At 39.4% G+C, this 27,882-nt stretch overlaps 1 protein-coding gene across 1 annotated transcript in view; it reads left to right on the forward strand.

Moving 5' to 3' along the window:
• LOC132815969 (transmembrane anterior posterior transformation protein 1-like) overlaps positions 1–27,882 on the forward strand; it is a 109,867-nt gene that overhangs the window by 45,548 nt on the left and 36,437 nt on the right. The window contains exons 4-9 of the mRNA XM_060825356.1: positions 5,097–5,259; positions 12,114–12,249; positions 15,302–15,399; positions 17,327–17,396; positions 24,159–24,239; positions 26,777–26,886. Coding sequence (XP_060681339.1) covers positions 5,097–5,259; positions 12,114–12,249; positions 15,302–15,399; positions 17,327–17,396; positions 24,159–24,239; positions 26,777–26,886 — 658 coding nt within the window. The remainder of the gene's footprint in view (positions 1–5,096; positions 5,260–12,113; positions 12,250–15,301; positions 15,400–17,326; positions 17,397–24,158; positions 24,240–26,776; positions 26,887–27,882) is intronic.

A 27,882-nucleotide genomic window follows, 5' to 3' on the forward strand; every position in this document is an offset into this window, starting at 1 on the left:
ACTAGATTGGGTTGGGATATCTGGTTGGCATGGACGGCTTGGACCGAAGGGTCTGTTTCTGTGCTGTACATCTCTATGACTGGTTGTGTGATCTTTGACTTTGCCCACCCCAGTCCAGCACCGGCACCTCCACATCATGCGGTTAATTTTGGCTGCAGAAGCTTGAAGTTGCTTGCTTAAATCTGCAGTATGGATTATTGTTCAAAGACATTGAGGATCAATGATCAGTGTCACAAAACTGTTGCAAAGGGAATGTGTTTCAGATTTTAGGCAGAACAGTTAAATATCAACCAGAATTCAGTTCTCTGAGACCATGCATTGGCTGAGTAATAAATGCTGTGTGTAACTTAATCACCTTTGCTGGTAGTACCAGATCAAGACACTGAGTGGCCAGATTTCTGAAGGACTCGATCAAAGCCTATTAAAATAATGAAGGGATTAGATCTTACTACTTGAGTTGACTAAACAGGGAGAATTGTGGTGTAACGTTGTCCTATTCATAAAGAGCTGGAAACTAATCATTGTGTGGATATACAACTAGGTGCTGTATTTACTACTACACTGCAATTAGGTGCCAAGTAACAATGTATGACCATGAACTATATGGATAGCCGCAAATTATGCACACTTTGAAGCTCCAATATTTTGAATCGAAAAATGTGATCATTTCAAACAAAAAAGCCAAACAGCATCAGTGAGTTAAGACCCAAATGTTTAAAAGGATTTAATATTAAACTGGATTGAGAAAAATTAACTCAAATTAGTACTAGGGAGAAAAACTAAGTAACCATGCAAAAATACATAGATGCCATTGCAACAACAAATGTGTAGCTAGAACCCACAATGGATTTGCAAGGCCAGTGATGTTGTAGATGGTTTTGATGAACTTAAATAATTGTAAACAGGCATTCAATAGCTTTCTTACAGTTAATTGTGAAGAGGAAAGAGGAACTATATCTTTTTGTGGACAGGAGAGAGAGGATTAAATTTATTTAATAACTGAAATGGGCAAGGAAGAAGTAAAAACACAGGCATAATTCTTGAAAAATTCAACGCACACCTGCTGCTACAATAAAATCTTTAGATCCACACACTGATACAGATTTAAAGCCTGAGGCAGGAACCAGCTGAAGGTGTTGACAATTTCTTTTGATTAAAAAAATACAGCCAGAAAATATAAATTCATTTTGGGATTCTTCACATTTGGAGGTACAAAAAAATTTGATGGGAAAGGACATTCTCTTTATTGTAGACACTGTCATAGCATAGGAAGTCACCGGTAGATGAAGATGCTAATCATGTAAATGGCTAATTTTCAGTTCAGTCAAGAGAAAGGAAACCAGGTTCATACAGTTAAACAGCAACAAAATAACATATACCAGGCAGAAATAAATGTTTAGGAAATCTTGATTACAGGTCATCATGGGTAGAGGAAAATTTGGATCAACTGCAGGTTTAGTAGAAATCCTGAACATTTTTTTGAAAAATTATGAAGAAGAAGGAAAGAATATGGTGAATGAGTTTCTTCCACTACATCGTTGATTGTATCGGCACTACCTCGTGATCCCACAAGGTTAAACAGTTCATCAGCTTCACTAACACTTTTTCACCCTGACCTCAAATCCCCTGGACCATCTTGGACACCACTTTCCCCTTCCTGGACCATTTCATCTCTGGTGACCAAATAATCATTGATATCTACTACAAAACCTACCAACCCCCCCAGCTACCCGGACTACACCACCTCCCACACTGCCTCCTATAAAAACGCCGTCCCTTATTCCCAATTCCTCCACCTCTGCATCTGTTCCCAGGATGATGTGTTCCACCATAGAACATCCCAGATGGCCTCCTTCGTCAAAGACCGCAATTCCCCCCCCCCCAACGTGGTCGACGATGTCCTCCAGCGCATCTCCTTCACTTCCTGCAACTCTGCCTTTGAATCCCATTCCTCCCAACTCAACAAGGACAGAACACCCCTGGTCCTCACCTTCCACCCTATCAACCTTTGTGTACATTGCATCATCCTCCGTCACTTCCACGATCTACACAGACCCCAACACTAGGGATATACTTCCCTGCCCACCCCTATCAACATTTCGGAGAGACCATTCCCTCCGTGACCCTGTTGTCAGAGCCACCTCCACTGTTTCCCGTCCCACTAGCCCATACCTCACTCCCGGTACCTTCCCCTGTCACCTCAAAAAATGCAAAACCTGTGCCCACATCTCCCCACTCACCTCCATCCAGGGCCCCAAAGGATCCTTCCACATCCAGCAGAAATTTACCTGTACTTCTACAAATGTCATCTACTGTGTCCATTGCACCCAATGTGGTCTCCTCTACATTGGGGAGACAGGGCACCAACTTGTAGATCATTTCAGAGAGCATCTCTGGAACAACCGGACCCATCAACCTCACTGCCCCGTTGCAGAACACTTTAACTCCCCCTCCCACTCCACGAAGAACACACAGGTCCTGGGCCTCCATCGCCAAACTCGTAACCACCTGACACCTGGAGGAAGAACACCTCATCTTCTGCCTTGGTACTCTGCATCCACACAGGATTAATGTGGATTTCACCAGTTCCCCCATTTCCCTCCTCTCCCCCCAACTTACCCCAGTCCCAACTTTTCAACTTGGCAACGCCCTCTTACCCTGTCCATCGTCCTTCCCAACTATCGTCCACCCTCCTCTCCTACCTATCACTTTCTCCCCCACCTTGGGCAGTACGTTGGCTCAGTGGTTAGCACTGCTGCCTCATAGCGCCAAGGGCCCGGATTCAATTACCACCTCGAGCAACTGTCTGTGTGGACTTAGCACATTCTCCCCGTGTCTGCGTGGGTATACTCCAGATGCTCTGGTTTCCTCCCACAGTCCAAAGATGTGCAGGTCAGGTGAATTGGCCATACCAAATTGCCCTTAGTGTTATGTGCCTTAGTCAGGGGTAAATGTAAGGGTCTGGGTGGGTTGCTCTTCGCAGGGTCGATGTGGACTTGTTGGGCCAAAGGGCCTGTTTCTGTACTGTAGGGAAGCTAATCTAATCTTCATCTATCTATTGCATTCTCAGCTACCTTCACCCCTCCGAGACCCACCCCCCTCTCATTTATCACTCTTTCTCTGGCCCAGAAGACTCATTTCTGATGAAGGGCTTATGCCTAAATCATGGATTCTCCTGCACCTCTGCCTCTGTCTGACCTGCTGTGCTTTTCCAGCACCACACTCTCGACTCAGTGATCTACAGCTTCTGCAGTCCTCACTTTCTCCTATATGGTAACCGAGCAAGTGAGAAGGAAAATAAACAAAAAGTCCATACTCTAAGATGATAAGTTTGAGGACATAACATCATATAACTGAATGAATGACTTGTTGCAGCAGTTCTCAGAAAAGAAATCCACAGAACTATTCCGATCAGGAAAAGGTATAGAAATGAAGCCATGATCATGAATCCGAAGCTTGATGCTAGAGTACAGAGAAATATTATTTAAAGAAGTCAGTTCGTTGATCTTTAGTTTTTATTGTAAACAAGATTCATTATTGGAATGGTTGTTCATGTACAGACGTTTATTTTCAAAGAATGTGTTGCATGGTTTTTATAATTTGTTGAACTCTGTGTATAACTGAATAATTAGTTTAGAGTTCTGTACTTACTGCTGCGCTACAGTCAGGTGCAGAGCATTCGTATATTGGTCTAGCAGCTACACAGAGAATTTGAGAAATACACTTCATGATGCTACAACATTTTGTCTCAAAGTGTGATTATTTAAAATTTATGATTATTTGAAATGATGGGGATCAGAAAACAATAGTGGACGTCAATAAAACAAGACTAGAGTTAGTTAGTATGCAGGTATAGCCTGTGATTAGTGAAGCAATTGGAGTTGTCCCATGGAAGGATGTCTTGTGCTGTCATGGTAATATCCCTACCTCTGAACATGGAAGCCCGATTTCAAGTGCCACCTGTTCTTGAGGTTTGTGGTAACATCTCTAGATAGGTTTTTGTAGAATAGAATTACTACAGAGTGGAAACAAGTCCACACCGACTCCCTAAAAGGTATCTCACCCAGATTCATCCCCCTACCCTATCCCTGTAACCCTTCATTTCCCATGGCTAATCCACCTAACATACATGTTCCTGAACACTATGAGCAATTTAGCATGGCCACTCCACCTAAACTGACCAACTTTGGAATATGGGAGGAAACCAGCACACCCAGAGGAAACCTATGCAGACACTGAGAGAATAGAAATACTCCACACAGTCGCCTGGAGCTGGAATTGAACCTTGGTCCCTGGTGCTGCGAGGCAGCGGTGCTAACCACTGAGGCACCAACTGCTAACCTGTTGATTTAAAAAGATCTGGACTGATATAGTGGTAGTACCCCTATCTGTGAGCCAGGGAGCCTGTAAATTTGGAGACCTGATTTCAAGTCCCATCTGCTCCGAGGTGGTATTATGTCTTTAAAAAAATTGATTTGCAAATGGACTGTTGGTGTTTATGCAAGGGGAACAGAGAATGAAAGTAGGAAGGTATTATTGCAGCTATGAATAGGCTTAACTAGACTGCATCTAGAAATGAATTTATAAGTGGCAGGCATTCTTTGTGTTTCTAAGAACTATCAGAAGAAGCAACAGTAGAATTAACTGAGATGCACCCCTTCTCCATTGGGTTCACTGCTGCAATAAAATTAGACTACAAGCAGTTAAACGTCTGAACTGCCTTTTCAGCCATTTATTCCTTCATGGGATATAGGTGTTGCTAGCTAAGGCAACATTTATTGCCAACCCTAATTTCCATGACAAAGCTGATAGTGATCAACCTGTAATCTTGAAAAAGTTGAACCTTGTTGAAAAAGTTATAACTGTCTAGATTAGAGTGGTGCTGGAAAAGCACAGCAGTTCAGGCAGCATCCGAGGAGTAGTTTTCTAGCATCTGCAGTCATTGTTTTTACCCTTTTTAATTGATGTGTTTATCTTATAGTTGAGTAATGAATTATTTAGAAATAATTATTTTAATTACTACTCCAGCCTCACTATTTCTAAAACACCTATTGTGGACTGTTTTGGAAATAAGTGTTGTTTAATTTTATTCTCAGTGATGGAAGATTGCTACAACCTGCTCAGGTATGTGACATACTCAAGGCACTTATAATGGTCATCTGCTTTGTTATGATGCACTACGTGGATTATTCCATGATGTACCATCTCATTAGAGGACAATCTGTCATCAAACTCTACATCATCTACAATATGTTAGAGGTATGTAAGTAAAGTTAGAATTTTCTGTTGGTATAAATTAAAAGTTTGTTTATTTAAAAATCTAATTTGTATACCCAGAAAAATTTGTGTCTGTCGTCTTTTAGGAGAGTTAAAATTGAGCAGAACAAGGTATGTTGCTTCTGTTGAAATTAAAATAATATTTATTTGTTTCAACTGCAAACTTCAATATTCCTGATAAAAATGAGGCATTGTCATCCTTTTAGAGTCAATAAATGTGAAGCTGGAAGAGTAAAGCAGGTCAGATAGAATCTGAAGATCAGGAACGTCAAATTTTCAGGCCAAAACAGCTTGTCAGGACTGGGGAGGGGGCTGGGAGCCTATTAGAAGTCACTGAATTGCCTTTTCAGCCATTTATTTTATTCCTTCATGTGAAGCTGGCATTTCTGGCTGGGGCAACATTTATTGCCACCTCTAATTGCCTTGGAAAAGTTGGTAGTGATCTCCCTGTAATCTTGAAAAAGGTGAACCTTGTTGAATTGGCGGTTATTGTGATTGGTCAGTGGGAAGTGTTGAGCAGATAGGTGAGTAGGAAGATGGATAGATTAGAATAGGTCAAGGAGCTGAGGAGTGGGGCTGGATATGGGATAAGGCTAGTGGGGAGGGATTTTAAAGCTGGTGAAGTCGATATTTAGGTAATTAGACTGTAAGCTTCCCAGGCAAAATATAAGGTGTTGTTCCTTCAGTTTCTGCCACACCTCACTCTGACAGAGATCTCTCTTCCCCCTCGCCAGTCCTGACTTTGGATGCTGTCTGACCTGTTCTTCCAGCTTCACATCTATTGACTCTGACTTCCATCATCTGCAGTTCTTACTGTCTCCTAGTCATCCTTCTACGTTTGTCCCATTACTAATATTCTTCATTTTTTTTAGTTTTCTGTATTTTTACATAATCACGGAAAGATTTTTGGAACTGAAAATAGATAGTTGGCCCCATTCCTGATGAAAGGCTCTTGCCATTTTTTTGGAACAATAACTTACTGGAGTTTTGGCAGCCATTTTGACTCTGATCTGCAGTCCTCACTTTCTCCTAGTTGGCCCATCATGTTTGCAACCTGAAAAAAGAGCCACTCAGTTGAATCCCACTTTTCAACATTCAGCCTGTAATCCTGAAGATTACAGCAATTAAAGGGCATATCCAGACTCTTTTTTAAATAAAGCAAAAGTGAGGACTGTAGATGCTGGAAATCAGAGTCTAGATTAGAGTGGTGCTGGGAAAGCACAGCAGGTCAGGCAGCATCCAAGGAGCAGGCAATTTATCACGCTCAATCCACCTAACCTGCACATCTTTGGACTGTGGGAGGAAGCTGAAACACTTGGAGGAAACCCATGCAGGCACTGGGAGAATATGCAAACTCCACACAGACAGTTGCCCGAGGCAGGAATTGAACCCAGGTGCTAACCACTGAGCCACCATGCAGCTGTGATAAATGTTTCTCAGCACAATCAGCCAATATAAACACTCAAGAGTGAATATTTTATGTCAGTTGTATCTCAGAAAACAGAAGTGTGAAAGCCTCCCAGTTATTCTTCCTTCAGACACTGAAAAAATCAGTAACACTATAGTTTAAATCAGTTATCACAAATAACAGAATTTAAACTGCTTTGTCTGAAATTTTATTTAAATTCATCAAATTTTAAAGCAGAACGGATAAAATGATTAGCAAAGCTTCATAAGACTCCTAAGTGATGCAGGAAAAGAATTTGCTAAATACACGACCAACTCATTCCTTCAGTAATGCCCTTAATTTCTTGCTTACTCTGGTTCTGACCATAAAACAACTTTTCATATGTAACTTTTGATTCTACACTATTACGTTTGTTTGTAAAGAGTATAAGTATCCAACATAAACTTTATAATTCATCATTGTGATTGAGTAAATTATAGAAGTTGCAAAGTATTATTTTAAATCTATTGCCCCTAGTCCATGATCTCTCTGCATCAGGCCAATCAATTTTGTACATCTCAACAAATCTCCTTTCAGTATCCTCTGTTGCAAAGAAAGCAATCCACTCTGCCCAATGTTTCTTCATAGCTGCATTTTTCCAATTCCAATAATATCCTTGTAAATCTCTGTATCATTTCTAGTGTAATTATATATGTTCTATAATGATGTGACCAGAACTGCACATAATACTCAGGTTGTGACCTAAGTAATGACTTATACTGTTCCAGCATCACCTCCCTGCTCTATATTCTATACTGTGGCTAATAAAGGAAAGGACTATGTCATCTTTAACCACTTTATGGGTCTATTCTGTTACCTTTAAGAATCTGTGAACATTTACTCCAAGGTCCCGCTCACTTCCTTTACACCTTTCAGTATTGTCCCATTTATAGTGAATTCTCATAACTGTTGATCTTCCTCAAATATATCCTTTTGGAATTTCTATGCTTTGAATTCCATTTGTCACTTGTCTGTCCATCTAACCAGACCATTGATTATCTTCCTGTAGTCTACAGCTATTTTCTCTGCCTTCAGTTGAATGACCAGTTTTTGTCACCTGCAACGTTCTTGATTGTACCTCCTACATTTACATCCAAACGATCAATATATATCAGAACAAGCAAGAGACCTTGTATAGAACCATACAGAACTCCACTGGAAACAGACTTCCTGTTGCAAAAATAGCCTTTAGTAATTACTGTTTCCTGTCACTGAACCAGGTTTGTATCCAATTTGCTCCATTCCTGTAAATTCCATGGGCTTTTTAAAAAATATCAGTCTGCCATTTGGGGCCAAAAATCTTACTAAAATTCATATATGCTTCATTAATTGCATGCTCTCAACAACCCTCCTTGTTACTGCCTCAAAAAGTCAGAGTCAAACAGTCTTTCCTTATCAAATCCATGCTGACTATCCTTGATTAATCTGAGCCTTTATAAGTAACAGTTTATCCTGTCTTTTAGAATAACTCCATTGTCTCATGTCGGTTTCATAGTAAAAAGATATGCGCACGACTCTATGGAATGAGACTATTATTGAAACTCATAGGAACAGGAAATTGGTGTAAGAAAAGGGCATTCAGCCCTTTGAGACTGCTCTGTCATCCAGTATGATCATAGTTAATCATCTAACTCAGTACTTTCTTTTTCTCTCCCCGTATCTTTGATCCCTAACTCTTTACAATTGTGCAGTTCCATGGACTTGTCTTTGTTTAATCTGATAAAATAACCATCGATCATTCATTCAGTGGGCGGCACGGTGGCACAGTGGTTAGCACTGCTGCCTCACAGCGCCAGGGACCTGGGTTCGACTGACTGTGTGGAGTTTGCATGTTCTCCCCGTGTCTGCGTGGGTTTCCACCGGGTGCTCCGGTTTCCTCCCACAGTCCAAAGATGTGCAGGTCAGGTGAATTGGCCATGCTAAATTCCCCGTAGTGTTAGGTAAGGGGTATATGTAGGGGTATGGATGGGTTGCGCTTCGGCGGGTCGGTGTGGACTTGTTGGGCCGAAGGGCCTGTTTCCACACTAAGTAATCTGTAAGTAATCTAAGTAATCTAATCTAATCTAAAACTTCATTATACTTTTTGCCTTTAGTACATACTCCAGTTCTGTTTGCTATCAGTGCAGAAAGGCAAATAGGGTGTTCAGAGAAAATCTGTCCCTTTTCATCAATTCATCTATTTTAGATTTTGAATTCTCACCTGCCCTAGCTCCCTGTTCCTTTCACCTTCCTTGCCTTGTATCCCTGGCCTTGTGTGTAATCAGACAGTCCAGGTATTTTTTTTCTGTGATGCTTTTGCCAAGGTGAAGTTATATCTGAGTTTCCAAGCAAACCTGTTCTCTCTCTCTCTCTCTCTCTCTCTCTCTTTCTTTCTCTCTCTCTCTCTCCCCCCCCCCCCCCCCCCCCCCCCCCCCCCCCCCCCCCCATCCTGAACAAAACTGGCAAATCAATTACAATATGTTCTTCCACTTGAATGCTAAACTAACTTGAATGTGAAATGTATTCAGATAATGGCTGTTGCAGACGAAATGGTCAACTAATGGTTTCTGTTCAGTGTTGATCATATCTTCTGTAATCAATTGACTGAATTTGACTGATTTAACCTTGTATCATTAGCATGAGAAATACACACAAACGAAACTCCAATTAACTGCTGGTTGGTAACATTAATTAGGGCTCTTGTGATGCAATGGTAGCATCCTTAGCTCGAAGTCAGATGGCTGGATTCAAAACCTACCTGCTCCAGACATGTGTACTAACATCTCTGAACGTTAGATTGATTAGAAGACATGTAATCTTAGATTAATAGACTACTTATGGCACTGTGATAGTGTCGCTAGCTCTGGCTTCAGGTCCCACCACCAGCACCACATCACCGCTCAAACCAGGCAAGGTTTGAAGTTAACAGAAGAGGGAAAGATAGATTCTAATGCAGTAAAATCTTGTAATATATTCAGTGTTTAAAGATGATGCTGGAAAAAAAACAGCCTGTGTTTTGCATGCAAAAAATGCTTTTCATTGTATTTTTATGTACATATGACAATAAATTTAAATCTAAAACAGTGCACTGACTCCTCCCCATCATCTTGGGTACTCTCCCTCGATTTATTGTCAGTCATTTTCTTTTTGTAAAAAAATTAATTTTTGTTGAAAATCAACACTTCTTTTAACCAGCATGTATTGAGGCTGTGCCTTCATCTGTCTTGTTTTCCCTTTGCCCACTCTAGGCCTGCTGTTTATTTTCAAGCATTTAACTTGACCTATGTCTCTGAATTAGTATCCAGTTCAATTTTTTTTTATTAGTGTTCATGCAAAGCGGAGGTTGACTCCTCCACCCCGAAAACTAAAACCGAAACGTTCAATGAGGAGCACCTTGCCCTATAATCTATAAAATGAGTGTGAAAAGTGTAACCTGCTTTTCAGCAACCTCTAGAGGTTGAACAAAATAAATCCCTGACACTCACTTTAAAATTAACAAGTAACAATTTATCTAACACTAACAGTGTCATAGAGTCATAGAGATGTACAGCATGGAAACAGACCCTTCGGTCCAACCTGTCCATGCCGACCAGATATCCCAACCCAATCTAGTCCCATCTGCCAGCATCCGGCCCATATCCCTCCAAACCCTTCCTATTCATACACCCATCCAAATGCCTCTTAAATGCTGCAATTTGTACCAGCCTCCACCACATCCTCTGGCAGCTCATTCCATACACATACCACCCTCTGTGTGAAGACGTTGTCCCTTAGGTCTCTTTTATATCTTTCCCTTCTCACCCTAAACCTATGCCCTCTAGTTCTGGACTCCCGACCACAGGAAAAAGACTTTGTCTATTTATACTATCCATGCCCCTCATAATTTTGTAAACCCCTAGTGAACAAATTTAATTAACTATTAACAAACTGAATAACTTCCGTCTAACTACTAACTAATCCTGAATAAAGCAAGATTTTAATAGTATGTTGTCCCAATAAATACAAGTCCCACTCATATATTTTTTAAAAAAAGAATTTAGTCTCTTGAAATAACAGCCAGGTTACATGTCTCCTGGACTGTTCTGTGCCTTCTTTGTCAATTCTTCCATCAGGAATGCCTTCTCCACCATTGGTACCATTAATATTTGGATGGTGCTTTCTCCAAGACTTGAATAAAGCTGTGAGAGCCAGCAATTCTCTCTCAAGATCTGAGGGCTGTTAGCTCTGGCAGATTGCAGTTTGCTCTGGGGTCTTTGTCTAACTGCACCCTTCTTTTATACCCTTGATGACATGTCAATAGTTCTTACAGTAGGGTTTGTCCTATGTTGTCAAAACCATCAGATTTAAATTTAATAGGTTTTTGGTATCTAAGTACCTGGTTCAAATTAGCTAAATTCAAAAGACTCTTGTCTTGGTTAAAAACTGCTGCTTGACCTTTTTTGGTACAAATGTTTCAATTTGGGTGCTCCCTGTGTAATTATAAACTTTCAAGCTGCTGATCACAGACATCCATTTTAAATCTCTAAACAGCGACAAAGCGCCATCTTTTAAAGGGATCACACAATGCTTTCTCCACAATAGCATTTTACAATTTTAGAAACACCAAATTTTAACTTTCCACCTCCCAATCTACAATTACTCCATCCAACTTCACAACAAGAACAAGAGTTGGACTTGACCATTGAGCCTTCTCTGCCCTTTGATAAGATCATGGCTGATCTGATTGTGTCTTCTACTTGCTTGCTAGCACCTAAAACTTTACTCTCCCTTGTTAGTCAAGAACCTATTTAACTTGTTCTGAAACACATTTGCTGACTCTGTCTTCATTGCTTTCTGGTGGAGTGAACTCCACAGCATAATGACCTTGAAAAGAAAATCCCATCTATCTTAAATGGAACATCCCTTATTTTTAAACATTCTCCTATCCTTTTGTCAATTTTAAACTTTCGCAGAAGGGGAAACACCCTCTGAACATCAACTCTGTCAAGTCTCCTCAGGATCTTTATTTCGATCAGTAAGGTCATCTCTTGTTTGTTTTTCCCCCAAGCTTCAACGGATATAAGTCCAACTGATTCAACTCTTGTTCAGAACACCAACCCTCCATCCGAGAAATCACTCTGCTGACCCTTCCATGTATTGCTTCAAATGCAATTTGATCTTTTTTAAACAAAACAAAACCATGTACAGTACTCCAAATGTGAGTTGCAATGCTCTGTATAGCTATAGCAAAATATCCTTACTTGTATAATTCCATTTTTCTTAAATGACAGTATTTTCTGTACTTTATCATTTGCTGTACCTACGCACTAAAGTTTTGTGATTCATCTGTCATATTGATTTTATTTTTACTGGGTCTGATGGCTGTAGAGACTCTTCCATTGCTATTAACAATGGCTGATTTTTTTCATAGGTAGCAGATCGCTTGTTTTCTTCCTTTGGACAAGATATTTTGGATGCACTGTATTGGACAGCCACAGAAACTAAAAAGAAGAAACGAGCTCATATTGGGGTGATACCTCATTTCTTAATGGCTGTGCTTTATGTCTGTATCCTTTGGGAATCACCTTATTAAAGCTACTAGGTTTATTAACAGTTTTAATCAATTCTGCTTGTTAATTAAAAATTTAAGTTTAGCATATTATTTATACATAGTTGTGCACAATTTATTGAAAGTTGAACGTTGTTATCTGTCCTTTGTTTCCTAAACATCTCTTTTGTAGCATTAATTAAGTTACTTATTGCTTTCTGTCCTTAAATTTAAGTATTGCTGAATAGTTTTGAAGTATAATCTAAGTTATCAAAAAGTGTGCTGACAAAATGCAGTAGCAGATGCAAAATTTATACTGGACCATCATTTGCTGTCAAAGTCATTGGGAGGCTAATAGTGCTCCTTGTTGTTTCTGCACAAGTGCTACAGCAATTGCAAGCAAGGGCAAATGTATTGCTAAACAGCAAAAGCAAAAGTTTGATACTCATTGTATGAAAAAGGAGCAAAAACAGACTATTCTGCCCATTAGAGATGCTCTGGTGCACTGTCAAAGATGCGCTGTTCCACATTAGTTGCAGAAAAATGAAATCATGTTGACTGGTTCACTAACAAAATGTAATAACTGACATTCATTTGATATATTTGTGCTGCAGCTATGAAATAAACTCGACATGGAAAGTTGGCTCGTTCATTTAGTTTGTGTACATTCAGAAATGCTGTGTGGCTTAATCTCTGCCAAGCAACCTCTCTGGCACTGAAATCTTTTTGATTCTTTTTCATGGGATGTGAGCATTGCTAGCAAAGCCAGTACTTATTGCCTAACTTAATCTACTCAACTATTAACTTTTCTGAGTCAAATGTTGCCCTGTATGTCCCTTTTAAATCTTTCCCCTCTCACCTTGAACCTGTGCCCCCTCTAGTTTTGAACTCCTTAACCTCAAGAACAGACCTTGTATATTTACACTATCCATGCCCCTCATGATTTTATAAACTTTTATAAGGTCACCCCTCAGCCTCCGATGCTCCAGGTAAAATAGCCCCAGCCTATTCAGCTTCTCCTAATAGCTCAAACCCTCCAATCCTGACAGCATCCTTGTAAATCTTTTCTGAACCCTTTCAAGTTTCATAACATCCTTCCTATGGCAGGAGACCAGTATTGTATGCAGTATTCCAAACATAGATTAACCAATGTCCTATACAGCTGCAACATGACCTTCCAACTCTTACATTCAATGCATCCACAAATAATGGCAAGCATACCAAATGCCACCTTTGCTACCCTATCTACCTGCACTCCAATCTTAAAGAACTATGAATCTGCACTCCATAGTCTCTTTGTTCAGCAATGCTACCCAGGATCTTCCCATTAAGTGTATAAGTTCTGCTCTGATTTGCCTTTTCAAAATGCAGCACTTCCATTTACCTAAATTAAGCACCATCTGCCACTCCTCAGCCTATTGGCCCATCCGATCAAGATCCCGTTGTACTCTGAGGTAACCACCTTCACTGTCCACTACGTCTGCAATTTTGGTGTCATCTGCAAACATGCTAAGTATACCTCCTATGTCCACATTCAAATCATTAATAAAAATAATGAAAAACAGGGAACTCAGCACCCATTCTTGTGGAATACCGCTGGTCACAGGCCTCCAGTCTGTCTTCTACCTTCAAGTCAGTTCTGTATCCAAATGGCTAGTTATCCCTGTATTCCATGTGGTCTAACTTTGCTAACCTTGTCAAATGCCTTACTGAAGTCCATATAATGAACATATCCAGGACACCTGCACCAACCAACCCCAGTGCCCCGTGGTAGAACACTTCAATATCTCTCCCACTCCGCTGAGGACATGCAGGTCCTGTGCCGCCTCCAACGCCACTCCCTCACCACCCAACGCCTGGAGGAAGAATGCCTTAAATTCCGCCTTTGGACCCTTCAACCCCATGGCATCAATGTGGATTTCACCAGTTTCCTCATTTCCCCTACCCCACCTTATCGCAATTCCAACCTTCCAGCTCAGCACTGTCCTCATAACCTTTCCTACCTGTCCATCTTGCTTCTCACCTATCTGTTCCACCTTCCCCTCTGACCTATCACCACTACCCCCACCTCCATCCACCTATTGCGCTCTCAGCTACCTTCTTCCAGCGCCCCCCACCTCCCATTTATCACTCCACCCCCGAGACTCCCAGCCTCATTCCTGATGAAGGGCTTTTTGCCCGAAACATTGAGTTTCCTGTTCCTCGGATGCTGCCTGACCTGCTGTGCTTTTCCAGCACCACACTCTCGACTCCATATAGATCACGTCCACTGCTCTGCCCTCATCAGACCTCTTTGTTGCTTCTTCAAAAAATTCAATCAAGTTAGTGAGACACGAGTTCCCATACATAAAGCCATGTTGATTATCACGGATCAGACTTTGCCCTTCCAAATGCGTGTAAATCCTGTCCCTCAGGATTCCCTCCAACAACTTGTCCACCACTGATGTCAGGCTCACTGGTCTGTAGGTCCCTGGCTTCGATACTTAATTTTGTTTTCTGCTGCTTTTAATCTTAGTCAAATCTTTCCTTTATTTTTCTTTCTATACCAGTTTTAATTTATATTTATCCATCTAATTTTCTCACTTGCAATGATTTCTCCATCATTACATTGTTACCTTTACGATCTTTCAGTCAAATTGACTAAAGAAATACAGACGTATTTTACCTGCTCATTTGGATCCCATGTGTCATGTTTCCTTTATCAGCTTATGCTTCCAATAACTTATCCAAAATAACATTTATAATTCAGCAAAAGAAAGTCTTATCTACTCTACTCCAGCAAATAATGGTTAAATAATGCATTAAAAAAAAGACGAAGTCTATGATATTCTCTAGTTGGTGATACTAAAAGATGTCTGTGCTGATTCTTTTTTGTGCATATACTTTAACATGGTAACAAGTTTATTTTGTATATTGTAATATTAACAATAATAGATAATACAAGAGGAATAAGCAATTTTAATAATTATATTTCTGGCACAGACAATGGTCCAAGTTATATTTCTGTACTACAAATTTTCTGTGCTCCTGTTTCTCTTTTTTTTGCTTAAACCTTAACAATTTTATTCCAGTCCTTCATACAATTCTGGTCATGGTACAAGCAACAACTTTGAATGTTGCTTTCAACTCCCATAACAAGTCATTACTTACCATCATGATGTCAAACAATGTGAGTATTTTTGTGCACAAAATATTTCAAGCATGAATTCCTTCAGCTTTACTTGCAGTATAGTACTTGATCTGATTTTCAGATTTTAAAAAAAATCATATTTTATGCACGTGTAAATTCTAAGGATAGCTGAAGTGCATATATTTGAAAATTTCACCTCATTAAAAACCAGTATTTTAAAATTTTAGAATGACTCAAAATAGAAGGTGACCATTTGCTCTATTGTATTCGTGCCAGCTCTTTGGAAGAGATATCCAATTGATGTCAATGGCCTGATCTGTTCTCACAAACCTGTAGCCCTTCAAATACTTATTCAGCTCATATTTGCATATTACTACCATAATCCTTTTCATGCAGTGCTTTCAGGATCATAGCAATTCACTGTGTAGAAAAGATGACTGCTTCCTGATGTCACCATTGATTCTTTTGCTTTCCAACTTAAATCTGTACTCTCTGGTAACATTTTTTTAGTCGTTCATGGGATGAGGTGTTGCTGGCTAAACCAGCGTTTGTTGCCCATCCCTAATTGCATAGAGGGAAATGAAAAGTGGGTGTGGAGTCACATGTAAGCTTGACCAAGTAAGAGATGGCAGTTTCCTTTCCTAAAGGGCATTAATGAACCAGAAGTGTTTTTCCTACAATCGGCAATTTGTGGTCATCATTAGACTCTTAATTCCGCTATTGACCATGGTGGGATTAACAGTCCAGCAATATTACCTTTAGGCCACCACCTCCCTTGATTATTTTGCCTCTGGAAACTGTTTGTCTTATTTACTCTATTAAAATTATTCATAATTTTGAGCACCTTGTTTTGGAAACAGAAGTATGTACTGTAGTTTTTAAATGTAATAAGGGCAACATAGCTCCCTCCTCTTCTCTCCACCCCACCTGCTACATGCTTCTCCCTGCCCACTCTTCCAGTCACTTCTTCCATTACATCCTGCCCCTGCCCCCTTGTCCTCCCACATTTTGGAATTTTTAAAATCAATATGTTAGTGCTATTTGAACATTCCAACAAATGAGAAACCTGACAAATTATGTTTTGCTTCAAATATAGCCCTAGCTAAGATCTAACTTCTAACTGCACAGCAAGTGGCAGTTTTTCAACAAGTATGTCACTAACTTACAAAATCAGAAATTTTGATTATCTCTGACGAGCAGTCATACAAAGTTCAAAAGGCAAAATTGTTCCAGAAATTGAATTCTCATTTTTAAAAAAAACAATCCGTTCATATTGCTTTCCTTTATTGGTCAGAGTATTGAGTACAGGAGTTGGGAGGGCAAGTTGTGGCTGTACAGGACATTGGTTAGGTCACTGTTGGAATATTGCATGCAGTTCTCGTCTCCTTTCTATCGGAAAGATGTTGTGAAACTTGACAGGGTTCAGAAAAGATTTGCAAGGACATTGCCAGGTTTGGAGGATTTGAACTATAGGGAGAGGATGAACAGACTGGGGCTGTTTTCCCTGGAGCGCTGGAGGCTGAGGGCTGACATTATAGAGCTTTACAAAATCATGAGGGCGTGGATATGATAAATAGACAAAGGTCTTTTCCCTGGGGTGGGGGAGTCCAGAACTAGAGGGCATAGGTTTTAGGGTGAGAGGGGAAAGATTTAAGGAGACCTAAGGAGTAACTTTTTCGCACAGAGGGTGGTACGTGTATGGAATGAGCTGCCAGAGGAAGTGGTAGAGGCTAGTACAATTGCAACATTTAAAAGGCATTTGGATGGGTATACGAATAGGAAGGGTTTGAAGGGACATGGGCCGGGTGGTGGCAGGTGGGACTAGATTGGGTTGGGATATCTGGTCAGCATGGACAGGTTGGACTGAAGGGTCTGTTTCCGTGACTGTACATATGTATGACTCTACTGAGGATGTCTTTTGCTGTTTAATATGCTCAGACTGATTTTAAATGTTTTTCTTAAATAGTTTGTAGAAATAAAAGGAAGTGTTTTCAAGAAGTTTGAGAAGAACAATCTGTTCCAGATGTCCAACAGTGGTATGTACAATTGTGTAAGCCAATATTTAGCTCAGTTGGAGAAAAAAAAGGACCATTCATTTTATAAACTTGTACCTATTTTTTCAAGTTTGATTCAAATCGGTTGATAAAATTTTGTTTTTGACATCTTGTATGTTAAAAGTGCAATATGATGACAAGTTCTAGTTTTTGTTTTAGGGGCAATGGGCAAGTTGCAGCCAGAATGCACTTGAAATGAAGCTGTTAGTTAAAACTTCCAGTTTATGGGAAGACTAATTTGCATAATCACAAATTTAAATCCTAAATGCACCAGCCTGGTTGGGCAGCCTAATAGAAGATAATTGTCTTTTTTTAACCCTTTCCATTAAAATATATATAAGAATCTAAGAATAGTGACCCTTTGCAATTTTGTTAAGAAACATTTTCATTATTAAGTATACAGTTCTTTACTTGTGAGTAACCTGATTTAAAATTGCTAAAATCTACTTAAAAATAGAATATACTGAATTGTTTGATATTTTCGTATTGGGAGGTGGTGGTGTGGTGATAATATTACTGTACTAGTGACCCCACAAAGAAGATGGTGAAATTTTAATTCAATGAAAATCTGGAATAAAATAAACTAGCCTGCTGGTAACTGTAACTGTTGTCAGTTGTTGAAATAATCTATTTGGTTTTTTGGGGAAGGGACTTGTCATGCATACCTGGTCTGGACTAAAATGTGAATTCAAACCCATAGCAATATGGTTGACTGTTAAGTGGGAAATTAGGGGTGGACAATAAATGCTGGCCTTATCAGCAAGACCTACATCCTGTGAAGGAATTTTTAAAAATGAGTTGGTGTTTTCTTAGTAAATTAACTGTATTTTTACATGTAAACACATTGGAATTGAGGCCCTGATCAGATCAATCATGATAAGCCTTTCCCCTAATTTCATACCGGCTGAGTGGGCCTGTGTGATCCATACTTGGCAGTGACTTTGTAACTGGACTTTGTGCATAGTGATCAGTGATGCATAAGAAAAGGCTTGCATGTGCATCTTAGAGCGGACATCAGCCATGATCATATAAACTGGCAAAGCATACTTAAAAGGCTAAATGGCCTACTTCTCTTAATTTTGTGTTCTATGAAGAGAAAAAGGCAGCATAAAAGAATACCCAGAATCTGGGACCTGAATTGGTAGCATAATTGCTGGATGACCTAGGCTAAGATTGATGGAGACTTCTGGGATTTGTGAAATGGTCCAGAGGGGAGAGGGAAAACACAGCTGCCGAAGTGACAGAAATTTGAATAGCAGTGGAATTGAGGATTGGCATAGCTAAGAAAAAAAGTGTGGATTTCTGTGAAGTCAGACTGAGAGCTCCTGGCCTTAAATACACTCCCAATTTGGCTAGCTCTGTTGCAAGGATAGATATCTCATATTGTTCTTCTCCCTGCCACCTGCAGGGAAACAGACCCTTCGGTCCAACCCGTCCATGCTGACCAGATATCCCAACCCAATCTAGTCCCATGTGTCAGCACCCGAATCATTAAATTTCGATTCAAAACCTTCTGAAAGGTAGGTTTGAAAGGTCTTACCCATGCCCCTCACACATTTTGCATATATTCAGAGCTAATGAGTTATAAAATAACAATGGAGAAAGTGAGGACGGCAGATGCTGGAGATCAGAGCTGAAATGTGTTGCTGGAAAAGCGCAGCAGGTCAGGCAGCATCCAAGGAGCAGGAGAATCGTCGTTTCGGGCATGAGCCCTTCTTCAGGAATCCTGGAGAAGGGCTCATGCCCGAAACGTCGATTCTCCTGCTCCTTGGATGCTGCCTGACCTGCTGTGCTTTTCCAGCAACAGATTTTCAGTATAAAATGACAATGTCAAGTATGGAAAAGGTGAGGAGAGAAATACCCAATCAGAAATCTGTTTTGAGAAAAACGTTCTGTTGTCAGCCTTATAAAAGTGTTAATCAGACAGAGCCATTGATTGTATCAGTAACAGGAATGTTTCCCTCATGTCTGACCTCTTAATCTTGTCCAAATCAACATACAGCAATCACGACTCACAACATTGTTATTGGCTCTCTGCAATGGTCTAGTCAGCCATTCAGTTCAGGGAAATGGTGGACTTGCTGGTGGTATCCATGTGTGATAAAGAACAAGAAAAAAAAAACTAATAAATGGGAAAAGAAAATCAACCTTTGAACATATACTTCTGACTTAGTCATCTCTACTTCATCTTGATATTTTTACGATGTTAGTCTCTTCTGTCTAATCCATAATTTCCTACCTCCACTCTGCTGTGTTCTTCACCTGAAGCTGACCTATTGCCCAATAAAAAAGCTGTAATCCAGTATCAACAAGGCCTAACTATAAATTGGGTCAGTGCTCTTAACACTTTAAAGGAGCTAAACCAACTTAAGACCAGTTTCCAGTCACCTGGAAAGCAACTTTTCTCTGTTATAATTACTACTAAAGTTCCATAAGCTTTGATGAAAACCATTTATATTTTGAGTAATACCAGCTTTTCCAGTTTACTGCTAAAAGAAGCCTTTATCTTATAAAATATTTCTTGTTATCAAACCTGGAATCTTATTCAACACCTGAGGACATTCCACAGTCATAATTCTCTGCCAATGCTTTTAATATTTGATGCTCTGAGTACCAATAATGCTGAAAAGCTCTAACCTGCAATTTTAACACATCTTTTGTTTGTTTATGTAATGTGGGCATAGTTGGCAATGTCAGCATTTATTGCCCATTCCTAATCCTTGAGCAAGTGATTATGAGCCACCTTATTAAACCATTGAAGTTTATTACTGAGTAAGTTTATCCATAGTTATGTAAGGAAGTGAGTTCCAATTTTGTATTTTCCAGTGAAGAATTTGTAACATAGTTCCAAGGCAGGGTTGTGTGTAATTTGGAGGGGATCTTGCTTTTAATGTTATTCCCATGCATTGTTGCCCATGTCCTCTTAGGTGGTGGGATCAGTGGTATACTGTTATTTGGATGGAACATGTGTTGAAAACACAGTGATGAGTTACTGTGGTGTATCTTATTAGTGGTACGTGCTGCTGCCACTGTGCGTCAGTGAGAACAAAGAAAATTTACAGCCCAGGATCAAGCCCTTCAGCCCTCTAAGCCTGAGCCGATTCAAATCTACTGTCTAAACATGTCGCCCAATTCCTAAGCATCTGTACCCCCCTCTGCTGCCCATCTGCTCATGCATCTGTCCAGATGCATCTTAAATGAATCTACTGTGCCTGTTTCTACCACCTCTGCTGGCAATGCGTTCCAGACACCCACCCTCTGTATGAAGTACTTGCCGCACGTATCCCCCTTAAACTTTTCACCTCTCACCTTGAAAGCGTGACCTCTCATCCTTCACCCTGAGAAAAAGCTAATTCCTATCCACCCTGTCTATACCCTTTATGATTTTGTAAACCTCAATCAGGTCCCCCCCCCATCTCCTTTTTTCTAATGAAAACAAACCTAGCCTATTCAACCTCTCTTAATAGTTGGCACCTTCCATACCAGGCAACATCCTCGTAAACTTTCTCTGCACCCTCTCCAAACTGTTCACATTCTTTTGGTAATGTGGCGACCAGAACTGTACACAGTATTCTAAATGTGGCCAAACTAATGTCTTGTACAATTTTAACATGACTTGCCAGTTCTTATTCTCAATACCCCGTCCAATGAAGGCAAGCATACTATATGCCTTCTTGACCATTCTATCCACCTGTGCAGCAACTTTCAAGGTGCAGTGGACCTGCATTCCCAGATCTCTCTTCCCATCAACTTTTCCCAAGGGTCTTCCGTTCATTGTATAATTCACTCTAGAATTAGACTTGCCTAAAAGCATCACCTCTCATTTGTCTGGATTGAACTCCATCTGACACTTTGCTGCCCAACTCTCCAGTCTATGTATATTCTCCTGTATTCTTTGACAGTCCCTTATGTTTTCTGCTACACCACCAAGTGGTGCATCGGTTGCCAATCAGGCTACTTTGTTTTGGGCTGCTTGAGTATTTTGGAGCTATACCCATCAAAGCTATCCGAGAACATTCCATCCCAGTTTGGACTGGTGTCGTGTAGATGATGAGGGACAGGTTTGTGGGGTATCAGGTGGTGAGTTACTCACTGCAGAATTCTTAGTCTCTGACCTGCTCTTTTAACCACTGTGTTAGTGGAGAGTCCAGTTGAGAGTCTGGTAAATGGTAACCCCCAAGAATGTTGATTCAGTGACAGTAACACGATTAAATGTCAAGGAATGTAGTTAGATTGTCTCTTGCAGGAGATGGTCATTGCCTTGCATTTGTGTGGCACAAATGCTATTTGTCACTTGTCAATTCAAGCCTTTATATTGTCAGATCTTGTTGCATTTGAACATGGAGCACTTCAGTATCTGAGGAGTTGTGAATAGTATTGAACATCTTGCAGTCATCAGTGAGCATCCCCACTTCTTGTCTATTCTGAAGAGTAGGCTTAATATTAGGGACTTGAAATCTCCTGTTATTATTATCCTATTGTTCTAACACTGCTCTGAGATTTACCAACATACCAGCCTTTTTATTCGTTCCTGAACGGCCATCTATAGTACACCCCCAGCAACATTTTTGTCCTGCTTTGTTTTAAGTCCTACTATATGGCCTCATTTGAGCAGCCTTCTGAGGTATCATCTGCTCTTACTATAGTAATAAACTCCTTGATCAATATTGCAACACCACCTCTTTTAACCACTGGCCCCCACCCCCACACCCTACCCCTAGCCTCTCATCCATCTCTCCTAAGGATTCTATACGCAGAAATATTGTGCTGCCATCCTGTCCCTCCCTCAACCATGTCGCTGAGATAGTAAGTATGTTACATCCCATGTGTTAATGAGCACTCTCACCTCATCTGCCTTACTCACAAGTCACCTTGCATTAACATATAAGCTTTCCAGTCTTGCCAGGCTGCCTGTTCTTTAGGCAGTATTCACACTGCCTTCTAGATCGACTAGGTGCTTGTCAGTGTACATCCCTAATGTACCTCCATTCGTATTCTATAACCCTGACAAACTAACATATACTTTAGTATTTAGATGAGCCCCTGAAAACACCATAGCATGCAAGTCTACAAGCCAAATGTTGGAAAATGGGATTAGAATAGATTGGCGCTTGATGATCAATGTTGTCACATTGGCCTGAAGACCTTCTTCCTTGCTGTTGAAATTCTTGACTCTTTAATTTGCATTCCATTAATCTGTGTATCTACCCATTATTTCTACTCTCAACCAGATCTCTATCCTTATCAGTAGAATGCCGAAATCAATAAAGAGCTAGTTGTGATCATATTAACATACTCTATTCCTGCACCTGAAGTGTAAGTTTGCTGTGCCATTGAAAAGGATCATAGCTAATCTGATTGTAACCTAAGATCTACATATCCACGTGCATCTAACCCCTCAACACCATGCATAACAAGAATCTGTCTACCTTGTAAAACTATTCAAAGTGTCTACTTCCACCATTGTTCCAGGAAGAATGTGCAAACCCCTCAACCCTCTGAGAGAAAATCTTTTTCCTAATTTCTGTTATAAACTCCTGAATGAATTAAAATTAACTTGCTTATCTGAAAGGAGTTTGAAGGGAAAAGAAACTGGTCTGAGTTTATGGCCAGTTGAAATTGAGAGTCCCTGAGGAGTTTGGGTGAGATTGAGTGAAGGAATAGTTTGATCAGGTGATGGGAAGAGAAGATATCTTGGATTGAGTAATGGTGGAAGAGGAAGGGATAGGGATATTGGAATATGAGTACTGATTGAAGAATGATAGGGAAGGGGTAACTATAAGTTAAAACCAAAAGAGAAAATGTTGGAAAATCTCAGCAGGTCTGGCAACATCTGTAAGGAGAGAAAAAGAGCTGACGTTTCGAGTCTAACTGACCCTTTGACAAAGATGCTGCCAGACCTGCTGAGATTTCCCAGCATTTTCTCTTTTGGTTTCAGATTCCAGCATCTGCAGTAATTTGCTTTTAACTATAAGTTGATATTGGGTGATGAATACAGAATAGGTTTAGTAATGATGAGAGACTGAGTGAATTGAGTTGATGAAGTCACAACAGTTTTGTCATAGCTTAGTATGATAGTGTCTGGTTGGGTAGAACAAATAGTTCTGCTAAGGAAGTGCTGTGAAGGGCAAGCAACATGCAGTTGAAATTAGGGCATTGCATATTTCTCATGAGCAGTGTGCAAACATCATTTGGAGAACTATATGTTTTATCTAATCATCTGCGGTAAATATCAGATTTGCAAAAAGGTATATTGTCCCTTAATTACCAAAGCATTTTCATTTTAAACTCTACCAGAAATGCTATGGTAGGTGTATAACTTTCTAGTTGTTTGCAGTGAACTCTCAAATTTCTGTTGCTATCAGTTGTATGTGGCCTGATTTGGACTAGACTTTCACGTACTTTTAAGACTAGCATTTATTAAACAGTGCAGTTTGTTCTAATAGTGCTTCAAACCATGCCAGTCATTTAGACTTTTAAAGGCATTGGTGCAGTAGAAAATAAAATGATAATATATGGGATAACTTGTATAAAATCTCGATCAATTATTTTTTCAAAAGTGTCTGTACTCCATGTGATTTTATGTTGGAGATGTTATGAATTGTTATTTGCTATTTAAAAAAAAAATGAGTGCTTAGAATGTCATGATAAAAAGATACAATTATTATATCATGCAAGTTATATAGAATCATTTCTAGATGTCTTTTGCTTTGTCATATAATATAAGAAAAAAATCTTTTGCAGATATCAGAGAGAGGTTTAACAACTATGTCCTTCTGCTGATTGTTTGTTTGAGGAACATGGAACAGTTTTCGTGGAACCCAGGTATAAATTCCTTGCAGTTAATTTCAGTTTTCTCAGATCTATTCTAATTTGCAGAATAATATGTGCTTCCATCTAATGATATTCAGCCGTAGTTTAGTTGTGATTTGAATTGCTTAGTTTATTTTCAGTATTTTTCCATTTAAAGTGAATCAATTTTCAATAGCATTTTGGCTTACTTGAATAGACTAAATTGAAGTTGAACAGAGCAAATTTACCCACACATATATTGTGAGAGAAATTCAAGATTTCTGGGGATTTGATCATGTAGGAGTTCACCTCATCCACTCTTGTGACTACTGAGGAGCTGCAGAAACCATGTTATTTTTTCTGTCGCTCTTCTTTTCAAGTTTCTCAAAATGACCAGGAGAGTCACTATAGAAATTCACCCCATTAATTTAAGTTGTCCATTTCCTTCATATCCAAAATTTCTTACATTAATTTTAATATGCACTTATAATTTATTTCTCTAGTTCATTAAGTTTTATTGTCTCTTAGTATGTCATGTAGTATGTAACTATATCTGCAAAACTTGCATGGTTAGGGTCTAAAGTGAATTTCTGTTAAACAGATTTATTTGACTTATAATTGTACAATAAGACAGTAATTTGTCCAGAATTCCACGAAAGATTAAAGTACATTTGTGTTGATATGAGCTCCAGATTAATTCATGTTTGAATTAATCATTAAATGCCATGAGTAAGAAAGCAAGACTTGTATTTATGATAGTGGCTTTCACAACCACAAGCTGATACTGCAGTGCTTTACAGCCAATGAAGTACTTTGCAAGAATATTCACTGTTAAATTTTAGAAAATGGGGCAGTCATTTTGCGCAGGTTTAGCTTCCACAAGCAGTAAAATATTGCCCAAATAATCTGTTTGTAATATTTATTGAGGAATTAATTTTGACCAGGCCACCATTGGTAAGTTCCCTGCCACGTTTCAAGATTGTGCTACAAATTTGTTTATAGCTAACTGAGAGGAAAGTCAAGGAAAGATAGTTTAATATCTCATCTGAAAGATGGCACTTGTAACAGTGTACTTGTGCAATATTGCACTGGAGCATAAAGTTTAACATTTCAAGCGTGACTTGAGCCCTCAACCTTCTGATTCAAGGAAAGACTGCTGCCAATTGAACCTTAGCTAACATTATTATAACTTCTGTGGAGTTAACTTATTTTCATCTGACAATGAAATTATTGCTTTGTATTGTTATGATGATGTGTAAGTTGACAGTTTCCAAACTGATTGGAACAATAAGGCCTCTTCCATGTGACTGACCACTTGGTGACGGAATAGGCAATTATTATTCTCCATAAGATTGCCACACGGTGCATTCACAATTCACTTAGCTTTCCTTAAATATTTGTGTTTGTTTAGATTTATTTTATAAATATTCTTTTAGCACATCAGGAAGCTTCAAGACAGGTTAAAACCTGAGCCATAAGTGTGTTCTAATTTTTAAAAAGACGATTATTGATGTTATCCCAAAGTTCATGGAGAATGAAATAATGATATTGGAATTCCTGCCATTGGAAATCCCCGTTGAATCCCTAATGTCTTGAACTTTTGGTGCAGTGTATCACCAACGTCTAAAAACCCCAACTGCCTACTGTCTATGGAGTAATTGGATATTTAATTTTTGAAAATGATTTCTTCACACACTCCAAACAGACCTATAAGCTTTCTGGAACCTTAAATGCTGTCACCATGGTATTGGAGCAGATCACACGATTTAGTGGTTTCCGTGGTAACTGTATTTACTGAAAACCAGAGAAAAGTCAAATTTTATTTGCTGTGCTTCACTTGGAAAACAATTTTTACTTGCATGCATTGAACTCCTATTACATAGTAACACAAAACATAAATAACTTGAATTTCTAAAGATCCTTTCAGGAGATTCCCAATTCTTACAGTCAGTGAAATATATTCAACATGTAATCACTCTAATGCACTGTAGGAATGTCTTCTAAAAGAATACTTTATTTTCTCCCTTATTTTTCTTTTCCTTATCTGTGTGAAAGTTTGCTAAATTAAGGAATGACGCACCACAGATATATCAAGTTTTATTGATTTACAAAGATGTTTAAATACCTTTACTTGAAGCTCTAATTAATTATGCTGAAATGCTTTTTTGACAACGGTAAAGTGCATTGCACACTGACTGCTTGGAAGTTGTCTGTGACTGCATGTTTAAGTTTTGAAAGTAATTGTTCCTGATAAGAACTATAATGTATTCAAGGATCTATCAGTAAACAATACAAGAAAGTAATTTATTTAGTTTTGAAGATAGACAGATCTTTTGCTATTCTAACTCCCTAGAATTAAGAGTGAAGGTGAAACATGGAGATAGAGTGGTAAGCAAAACAACAGGAATTCCTGTAGCCTAAAATATCCTCAAAAGTAACAGAGTATTTTTGAAGGATAAAATTTGTTAGGAGTTTGTTTTAGTTAACTGCAAATATATAAATACAATATTAATTATACTGAAACTGAAGAATTATTTCAATAACTCTCAGATTTTATTTCTCATTTTCAGATCATCTCTGGGTGTTGTTTCCAGACGTTTGCATGGTTATAGCATCTGAAATAGCTGTGGATGTAGTTAAACATGCTTTTATTACAAAGTTTAATGACATTACAGCTGATGTGAGTATGTAGGCAATTATTATTATAAATAATAGAATTTGCAATGATATCGTATTGTTTGAGTTCATTCAGTGTCCCAAAGCATTTCAATACTAACATATTGGCCAGGGGAGTTGTTGGAGCAGCGTAGACTGGAGCTGGGTGTTGGGACTGTGTGCAATGCTAATTCCTGCTGATTCTGTGGGAGTTGTCCAGAAAGTTGAATTTTCGAGTGGACACGAACCTAGCATCTGGAACCCCATGAATGAGTCTAAAGTCCGAAAATGTGGAGGATTCTGACTAGCAATAACTTTTCCTAGATAACTTGATGAAAGTGAGTACTGCAGATGCTAGAAATTAGAGTCAAGAGTGTGTTGCTGGAAAAGCACAGCAGGTCAGGCAGCATCCGAGGAGCAGGAAAATTGACGTTTCGGGCAAAACCCCTTTTGTCCATAACGTTGATTTTTCCTGCTCTTCGGATGCTGCCTGACTTGCTGTGCTTTTCCACCACCACAATTGCCTAGATAACTGTCAAGCTTACAGATTAAAAACCTGGATAACTATTAAACTGACTCATCGACCCCTCTCCTTGAGCCTACCTTCCCTGACACCTCCTGAAGCAACACCTCTCCCTCCCTTTGTCACTCCTGAAGCAATATCTTTTCCTTCTCTTGCCATCCCTTTGCACCACACCTATTCTGTGTGGTTGTCATAGATGGGACTCCAGAATGTTATGTTGCCTCCCTGATGTCATATTGTAATAGGTGGTTGCAGGACATCATTCAACAGGGTGGCTGAACAGCTAGAGGTGGTGGTCCATTTGGCCCAACGGAGAATATGAGGATTTACAAAATGCTTCGAGATGCAACTGGCATTGGCTTAGATAATTGCAAGTTAATAGGTTAAATGGGGTTAAGGGAGAAATAAATTAATTTTAAATCCGGGTTACTGTGCATGTATATAAATGCATGGAGACATTGGTGCATACTAGCATGTGCAAGTGTGATGTTCTGGCAG

Source organism: Hemiscyllium ocellatum, chromosome 1 (assembly GCF_020745735.1).
Source record: "Hemiscyllium ocellatum isolate sHemOce1 chromosome 1, sHemOce1.pat.X.cur, whole genome shotgun sequence".
Classification (NCBI taxonomy): Eukaryota; Metazoa; Chordata; class Chondrichthyes; order Orectolobiformes; family Hemiscylliidae; genus Hemiscyllium; species Hemiscyllium ocellatum.